At 40.2% G+C, this 9,361-nt stretch overlaps 1 protein-coding gene across 1 annotated transcript; it reads right to left on the reverse strand.

Moving 5' to 3' along the window:
- Positions 1–614: 614 nt before the first annotated feature.
- On the reverse strand, positions 615–5,810 carry LLPH (LLP homolog, long-term synaptic facilitation factor). The gene is made up of 3 exons (XM_067697246.1): positions 5,707–5,810; positions 3,879–4,097; positions 615–985 (listed from the first exon to the last, which is right to left on the reverse strand). Exons 2-3 carry the CDS (start codon positions 4,081–4,083, stop codon positions 807–809), a joined length of 384 nt encoding a protein of 127 aa, XP_067553347.1. The 5' UTR covers positions 4,084–4,097; positions 5,707–5,810; the 3' UTR covers positions 615–806.
- Positions 5,811–9,361: the final 3,551 nt, after the last annotated feature.

The following is a 9,361-nucleotide window of genomic DNA, read 5'->3' on the forward strand; positions in this document are numbered from 1 at the left end:
AATAATTTTCACATGTCAATATTCCACCTAAAAATTTAAAATTTAAAAAAAATTTAACTGAAGAATCTGGTCTTCTCTACTACTAGGAAACCTTAAGGATATATGAAAGAACAGATCTTCACGATCTAGACAGAGTATCTTTTATTCTGAATTATACAAAATCACAACTCCAAACAAGTACTGCTTATAAAATCCATTAACATATTTTCACATGATACATAATTTTTTTTTTTTTTTTTTTTTTTTTTTTGTGGTACACGGGCCTCTCACTGTTGTGGCCTCTCCCATCGCGGAGCACAGGCTCCGGACGCGCAGGCTCAGCAGCCATGGCTCACGGGCCCAGCCGCTCCGCGGCATGTGGGATCCTCCCGGACCGGGGCATGAACCCGTGTCCCCTGCATCAGCAGGTGGACTCTCAACCACTGCGCCACCAGGGAAGCCCCACATGATATATAATTTACTTTAAATCTGAGTTAGCTCAAATTTGTCAGTATAATATTATGTTTCATCCTTCCTAAGACTCAATGATTACAACCACATTAATACTCGAGAGAATTCTGATGTCTGATAATCCCTGCATATTGGATAGCATTCAATTAAAATATCAGCGTAGCTTTCATTCATCAAAGAAAATATTTTATTCAAGTTACCAAGACAAATTTGAGGAGTTACAGTTGGGCTTGAATTGAAGAAAAAGGCCAAGTTAAAAAATGGAAACGAAGTTTCCATTTGGTGGAAGCTGAAATCAATGTATACATTCTAATCAAAGACCTGTTCCATGCGGCATTTTTCAAGTTTTTAAGGGTCTACCAAGCCAAACCCTTCGCTGCCTTGATGGCTTTTGCTTTGCTTTTTCCTTTCTTTTTCTCTCGCTTTGCTTTCAGCCTTTTTCTTTGCCTCTGGTTCATCCATACGGGGTACTGCCCATGCTGGTCTAGAAGAGTCTTTTTGTTTCTCTTAATATCAGTCTCCATTTTCATGTCATCTGAATTAAAAAATGGAAAAACTATTAATACTCATGAATGCAACCCCATGAAAAAGCAAATTAATGCAATGAGGACACTGAACTTAAAAGTGGCATGAAACTACAAAAGCAAAAAAAAAAAAAATTCCTTTGTGCAATGATCTTTGACTAACACTCAAAAAACTCCTTACAACACATTCAGTAGAATCATACACACGATGCCATGTGTTCCCACAACCATGAAAGACATAAAAAGTATCTGCGAGGAAGTAGGGACATCATCTATTTAGTCACTAAGAAACTTTCTAAAGAATGTTGTTATGCAACCCAGTCAAAAAATGGGCAGAAGACCTAAAGAGACATTTCTCCAAAGAAGAAATACAGATGGCCAATAGGCACATGCGAAGATGCTCAACGTCGCTAATTATTAGAGAAATGCAAATCAAAACTACAATGAGGTATCACCTCACACCAGTCAGAATGGCCATCATTAAAAAGTCTACAAATAACAAATGCTGGAGAGGGTATAAAGAAAAGGGAACCCTCCTACACTGCTGCTGGGAATGTAAATTGGTGCGGCCACTGTGGAAAACAGTATGGAGGTTCCTCAGAAAACTAAAAATAAAATTACCATTTGATCCAGCAATCCCACTCCTGGGCATATATCCAGACAAAACTATAACTCAAAAAGATACATGCACCACTATGTTTGCAGCAGCACTATTCACAATAGCCAAGACATGGAAACAACGTAAATCCATCGACAGATGAATGGATAAAGAAGATGTGGTACATATATAGAATACTACTCAGAATGAAATAATGCCATTTGTGGCAACACGGATGCAACTATAGATTATCATATTAAGTGAAGTACGTCAGAAACAGAAAGACAAATACCATATGATATCACTTATATGTGGAATCTAAAATATGACACAAATGAACCTATCTATGAAACAGAAACAGAATCAGGGACAAAGACTGGTGGTTGCCAATGAGGAGGGGAGTGGGAGAGGGTAGGAGTCAGTTTAGGATTAGCAGATGCAAACTGGTATATACAGAATGGATAAACAACAAGGTCCTACTGTATAGCACAGGGAACTTTATTCAGTATCCTGTGATAAACAACAATGGAAAAGAATATGAAAAAGAATGTATATATATGTATAACTGAGTCACTCTGCTGCACAGCAGTAATTAACACACTGTAATTCAACTACACTTCAATAAGAAATAAATTTTTTAAAAAAGAGAACATTGTTATGATTGTCCTTTGCAACAGTGTAAGTTAAATAGGAAACATTTAGGATATATGGGTTTGAATTACTGCATTAGGGGTAAGTTTATGGTTCTGAAAACACGCGAGTTATGAGAACACTCCTCGGATTAGGTGCTTTCTTGAGCTAAATAAAATTGTTGTGTCAATAAAAAGTGCACCCACGCTTCTAATGGACAGGCCTTAGAAGAAAATAAACTATTAGGAATGACTGGCCACTTCCAATGAAGAGTACTTGGAAGAGGAACAGCAGTAAGCAGCAAGCTTCACGACAGAACAGACCTGGAAATCCTGGGGCTGCCACACTTTTTTATCCAGGTCACATGCAGGTATCCAGCTCTTCTAACAGAAGACTTAGCAGGAAGCTCAGCACAGCCATGCTGTGGTCCATCTATCACCAACCTTATCTATTGTGAAGGACATGTCCATAATGTCCCTCTCTGGGAACTTACCAGGGTATACAGGTTTTCTGTGGACTCTGCTACCTGACATTATATTGTATTAGTTCATTTATCTGGTTTACTTTCTGTCTCCTCCAATGTGATGTAACTCCCACTAGGATGGAGGCCATTTCTGTTATTCACCATTGTTGCCTCAGTTCCTAGAACAGTGCCTGATATACATTAGCCCTTCAATAACTGGTCACTGAATGATTATTTTAGGTGCTGTTCTAGGTTCTGGGGATACTGTGGTCCAAATAAGCTCCTTGCTCTCATGGAGTTCTCAATGTTCTGTTGAGGGGAGAAGGACAAAGCAAACTTCAGCTTGTGGTTACAGCCTTTTTAAAGAGAAGTACTGGAACGAGATTAAGTAGGACCAGGCAGGCTTTGGTAAGCACATGGAAATATAATGAGGTGATTTAAGCATGGGAATGACATAATTGATTTATATCCTAAAAGATCATACTGGGTGATATGTCAAAAATGAATCAGAAATGAGCAAAAGCTGAAGAGAGAGGTAAAATGGCTACTACTGTGGTTCAGGCAAGAGATAACTGTCATTAAAGTGAAAGCATGAAAGTAGGAGAAAAATGGATAGATTCCTAATGTATTTTGGAGATAGTCAAGATGATGTGCTAATGGTTTACAGGTGGGGGATAAAGGGAAGAGGGATTGAGGATAATGACTATTATACACATTATATACAGCTTCCAACTTTAGACTATATTAAAACAGACATAACTAGAATCTGTCAAAATCAAATACAGGGAAACTAATCTTTAGGATAATAATATAAGGGCAGAGGACTCTTAGAATGGAACCTAGATCTTGCAAAGGGTAAAATGAAGAAAGACCTCCTTCTATCCTGCCTAGTTCTTGACTCCTCTGTACCCTTCCAACGAGAGTGTGTCTAGGTTTGTCTACCCCTGTAGTACTGTCTATTTCTGAGACACTTAGGCTACTGTATAAGCACAAAAGGCTCACTCTGAATAATCCAAAACATACCTACTCACATGAGGTGGCTTTAAAATAGCTTAGCATAGAATCTCTAGTAGCACCTCCAAAGAATTATGTGGGCATGGCAGGACGTTTGTTGGGAAGCAAGTGTGAGAAAGAATGGAAGACAGTGAAAAAGGGAAAAAGTCACAAAAGGAAGTTGATATAACTTTTTTTTAAATGAAACACATAAACTCACCTGTTTCATCTTTCACCACACATTGCGTTTTCTCTTGACAATGTTTGGGTTCTACCACAGTTGCTATCTCTTGAACGTCTTTCATTAAAACATCACCATCTACTTTAAGAATACTTTTAAGTCTGCTGAGCTCCTTTGGGGCATTCTTTTTTCTCTTTTCAGCACGCATCTTCCTTTTCCACTTACTCCGTAAACTTTTAGCCATATTTAGCTGGAAAGCTAAAAAATTACATTTTCAAAAGCAACTATTTACCATCAAACAAAAAAACAAATCCTTGGAAAACCAGGTCAAAAGGCATCTCTGCAGAACATGAACAACTGGAAAGTAAACTCTTCACTCTGTTCGTGATTTATGATGGCATAATGTGCAAATTATGTGAGGATCAACGTGGCATATACAGCCACTAAATAACAATTAAGAACACCAAACCAAACTCCCCGTGGCCACTGGCACACTGTGAGTCAAGCCAATTCTGAAAGCTCCTGTAGTTTTCATACAAGATGCAGAAATTTAATTTCCCCCAAAATGCAGAGTGCCATCACCTTACATTTATGCAACAACTTAAAAATCACAAAATATTTTATCTTTTAACTGAATCCTGATTTCCCCCAAACCTACAGGCGACTCCACCCACCCCAATTTTCCTCATTATCCACCCCCTCAAATCAATCTAGCTATTTTAAACTTGTCTATTTCTACTCTTGCTTTCCCTCAACCCCTCAGTCCCAGCCCATCCCCTAGAAGGTGGTCAACCTGAGCTTTTAAAAACTTAAAGAGCAGACACTGTCTTTCTTGGAATTAATGATTTTCCAACTCATATATTCAAGATCTACAAGGGTATTTGTGACCCAGCCCCTGCCTCCTTTAACTCTTATCTCATGCTCCACTCCATCAAGCACCAATTACATCTGAAGAAAGTCCAATCAATGACAACCGAGGGAGAGTGTGGGGATGTGATGAGGGCTGGGAAGGGATTATAGGGATTACAAAAAGTTTAGAGGGAAGCTCGTGGGAATGACTTATAACATCATCTTGACTGTGCTGACAGATTTATGTTTGTGTGTGAGTATACATGGATATATCTTACACACTTTAAATATGTGCAGTTTGTTGTGTTAATTACACATCAATAGGCAGTTAATCACTAAGACATTATTTTGAAAAAAAGAAAAAGAAAAAGAAAAATGTCCAAATGACGTTGACTTCAGGATCTTTACATTTGCCGTCCCTTTGCCTGGGAACTGATCCTTCACTTCAGTACCTCAGAGACAGCTCTTCTGACTCCTGTAAGCTCACCTTTTATTCTCTACCACCTCATCCTTTTCTTTCCTGTTTAATACGTGTTACAATCGAAAATTCTTAAGTTTATTTTCTGTCATTCCCGGTGGCCCGTGGGCTCCACGAAGGCAAGGGATAAATAGGTCTTGTTCGCTACTGGATCCCCCAGTGCGTAGCACTGTGCACACAGTAAAGTTTAAGCAAACATTTGTTAAACGGACGACTGGTGGAGTAACATTTCTGGACGGCAGCAATCACAAACTCACTCTGTCCCGTGTGTACAACAACGCAAGCCCTGCGAGGGGCTGGGAGAGAAGGGTTGCGGTACACAGCCCTCAGCGGGGCTGAACCACTAAGGAGGACTCCACTTCCCACAGAGCACCGGGAAGCCCCACGACAACGGGAGACCCTCGTTCTAGAGGAGGCCTGCGTCTCTGGCCCGGGCTCAAGCTTGCCAGAGAGGGACGAGGCTTGAGATCTTTCCACGGGCGGCAGACTCGAGTCCCAAGTCCCACGCCCCACTGGAGCCGGTTGGTAAAAAGAACTCACCTGAGAAAACCCAGGAACTCAAACACCGCACGCTGCTCACGCCGACCGGAAGCCCCCGCACTTCCGCCTTCCCGGCAACCCGCTCTACTGACCCCGCCCCCCGGGCGGCGGCTGCTCGCTGCTCGCCAAAACGCCCCGGACGGCCTCGAGAGGCGGGGTCCTCTGGAGTCCCGGGCTGACGCACTTGGTGCGAGTGCTGACCTGGGAGCTGGGCTCCTCCCAGATAGGTTCTGAAGTCGGATTAGGGAAATGCGGGGGAGAAGCCGGGTCGAGGGTCGTACACCAGCTAGGCCTGCGTCCCGAGCGTGAGCGGGGTAGCCCCGAGACTAACCCAAGGAGGGAGAACCGCCAGGTGACCCTGCCGTCAGGTAGTGAGCTCAGAGCCGACCTCTAGATTCACGTCAGACCTCCCCATTCGCACACATTCACCACGTCGCGTGTTCCTCTAGAAGCCGAATTAAGATCTTTATTTGCAGCCCTTAAATTTCCCCATCCCCGGTGGTGGTGTCACGGTTGTACACATATATCAAAACTTGTCAAATTGTATCCTTTAAGTATGTGCAATTCATTGTATATCCGTTATACCTCAAAGCTGTTACCCAAAACAAAAACCCCTTTCTCATCCGAAGACAAGTTCAAAGGGTAAAATGATCAAACTAATTCAGTTCAATCAGTGTTTACTGGCTAATCACTAATGTATACCAGACACAATACTTAGCCTAGGACACTCGGCTTCGGTGACGGTCACGCTGATCACAAACAACACCAGTTCTTTTTGTTATTATTTTACATATGCTCCTAATATCACTGCCTTTGGAACCGTACAGGTCTGTGGTATTTATGGTTCTAACACTTCCTTGTGAGTGATATGAGTACTATCTCAGAGCCTGGATTTCCTTATCTATAGAATGAAGCTAATACAACCTAATAATCCTAGGTAGGGGATATAAGAGCTCAACAAATGGCCGCTCACATCATTTTCACATAATAAATTCAAGATGCACGGGACTATTTGTAAGCAGTATTTTCTAGAGATTTACAACATACACCAAAAACCAGTAAATGAATTGTCTTTAATCATGGCCTAGTAAACTCCTGTCTGGTTACTAGTAAAAGTTCATTCTGAGACAATTTATGGGTCCCTTTTTTCTTTAAATTTGTGTCCTTGAAGAAACCATGCATCATGTGGAAATTAATAAACTCAGACTACAGCAAGTTGTTTTTGTTTTTTGTTTTTTTAAACAGAGGCTGGAAAAAGCTCATAACATGCAGTATATTTAAAAAAAAAATGGTTGAAAAACCTGCTTTCTTTAGAGATTAAGAAGTTCCTATACAGCAAGTGAATTTCTATTTTAAAGTTAACTATATGTTAGATCTGGCCACTTTTCCCAAAAATACATGTTTACATTGCATTTTAAATCAGAGAAAGCTCACTTTCAGATAGTCCAAATTGACTGCATCTTGCTTAACATACCAGGCCAAGACTTTTGAATAGATACTTGCCACCGAAAAAGAGAAAAAAGTTTATCTATTATGAAAATGTCATAGTGTTAAATATAGGCCATAATTCTGCATTACTGACGTTTTAAAAGGCTGAATCCTAGATTGCATTATTGAGAAAAAAACCTTTTTGAACATATTCCTCACCAGTTTATATAAAAGCAGTTCTAACAGAATAGTTAAATGGCCTTGCTATATTTAAATATCCTTAATTCATTCCCTCATTCACACACTTGAGTATGCATTCTGTGATAGGCACTATGCTGGGTATACAAAGATGATGGGAATTAAACTACTGTCTTTAACCCCTGATGGTAGGATAAAGCTTAAGGGTCAAACTGGACATTGCTTCAGCTCCATCACAGAGCTAGGAGGAGCCTGTGGGACAGGAGGCACAGTGGGTCGCACTGAATACCTCATAGGAAGCAGAATGGTTTCCCATCTCAAAGCCATGCTACACTACTGGCACCAGCTAATGGGGCCTCTACAGTCAGGTCTCGCCCATGGAATTCCTGATTTGAATAATCCCTTAGTAAGGACTAGGAAGACGAATGGGATTCAGATGGTGACTCCAAGCTGCCCAGGCACTAGGTGACAGGGACTTCAAAACAAAGCTTTAAAGATGAACAAACAACAAGAACTTCCCAGCTGCTCCAAAAAGGCCCACAACTGGCTGCTGACACCACTAATCCCCAGAAGTGGATCAAGTGGATAAAAGCCAGGTGTGAGGTCTGCAGAAAAGAAATGAAGGCAGGCAGACAGGGCCCACTGCACTTCTTTCCCCAAATTATATTCAATAAAAACAGTTCTCAGATACTGCTCTTCCCTGTTTTCCTCCTACCTCCCTGGCTGCACTTGGTACATTTTACAGTTACCTGTCACTCTGTCCAAGCCCTGCTAATTCCCCTTTTTTATTATTTGTGGAGTCTAGGTATTTTCACCTTTACTCGCTGTAAAAAATTGAGGTTGCATATGCCCTTGTATTCAGCAATTCTGCTCCTAGGTATATTCCCTACCTATGCAAACTCTCATATCTATGCACACTGGGACACACACAGGGATGTACACATGGCAGTACTGATTGTGACAGTAAAAAAGGAGGAACCATATAAAATTCATTAACAGAAGAATGTATGAATAACTATGGTCGATTTACAAAACATAATAAATACACCAGTGGTTGTCAAACTTCTTGGTCTTGTGATCTCTTTACACTCTTAGAAATTACAACATTTGTCATATCAGGAAGATAAATTTTTAAAAGTTTACCTGTCATTAAAAAAATTAATTACATGTCTATACGATTTTTATTAAAGAAATTACATTTCGCAAACCAAACAATAATTTACTGGATGAAAAATGGTATTGTTTTATATTTTTTAAATGTCAAATCTCCATTTGCTTATTTATGGTCTCTAGTCACAATTCAGTACATTCTCCCTTTGGACCAACAATAACATTAATTAACAACAGCAGCTGACATTAATAAGCACTTAGTTTATATGATATATCCATCTCATTTAATCCTTATAACAGCCAATAAAGTAGGTGTTATTATTCCCATTATAAAGATAAGGTAAAAGACGTAAGTAAGGAAGAGTAAGTAACTTGCCAAAGGTCACATCACCAGTAAGTTGCCTAGTGAGGATTCCAATTTAAATTCTCTTACCTATGATGCTATGTTAAACTTGAGTATAGCATTATGCAACTGGGTATTCAAAAATTAATTGATAGTGATGGAGTCAATTTTACATCTGAAACTCACCAAAGGCTAAAGCTATATACTACTAATTTATTTCAGTTTAATAGTTTAATGCTTAGTGTTATGTGCTGAGTTGCATCCCCTGAAAATTCATATGATGAAGTCTGTCTCAGTCTATTCGGGCAGCCAAAACAAAACACTAGAGACTGGGTGGTTTATAAACAACAGAAATTTATTTCTCACAGTTCTAGAGGCTGGGAAGTTTAGCAGGCATATTCAGTGTCTAGTTTAAAGGCCCTCTTCCTGGTTCATAGACTGTGTCTTTTCGCCGTCACCTCATGTGGCAGAAAGAGTAAGGGATCTCTGTGGGGTCTCTTTTATAAGAGTACTAATCCCATTCATGAAAACTCCACCCTCATGACCTAATAAGCACATCCCAAAAGCCCTACCTCC

The sequence above is a fragment of the Pseudorca crassidens genome, chromosome 11, assembly GCF_039906515.1.
Source record: "Pseudorca crassidens isolate mPseCra1 chromosome 11, mPseCra1.hap1, whole genome shotgun sequence".
NCBI classification, from domain to species: Eukaryota; Metazoa; Chordata; class Mammalia; order Artiodactyla; family Delphinidae; genus Pseudorca; species Pseudorca crassidens.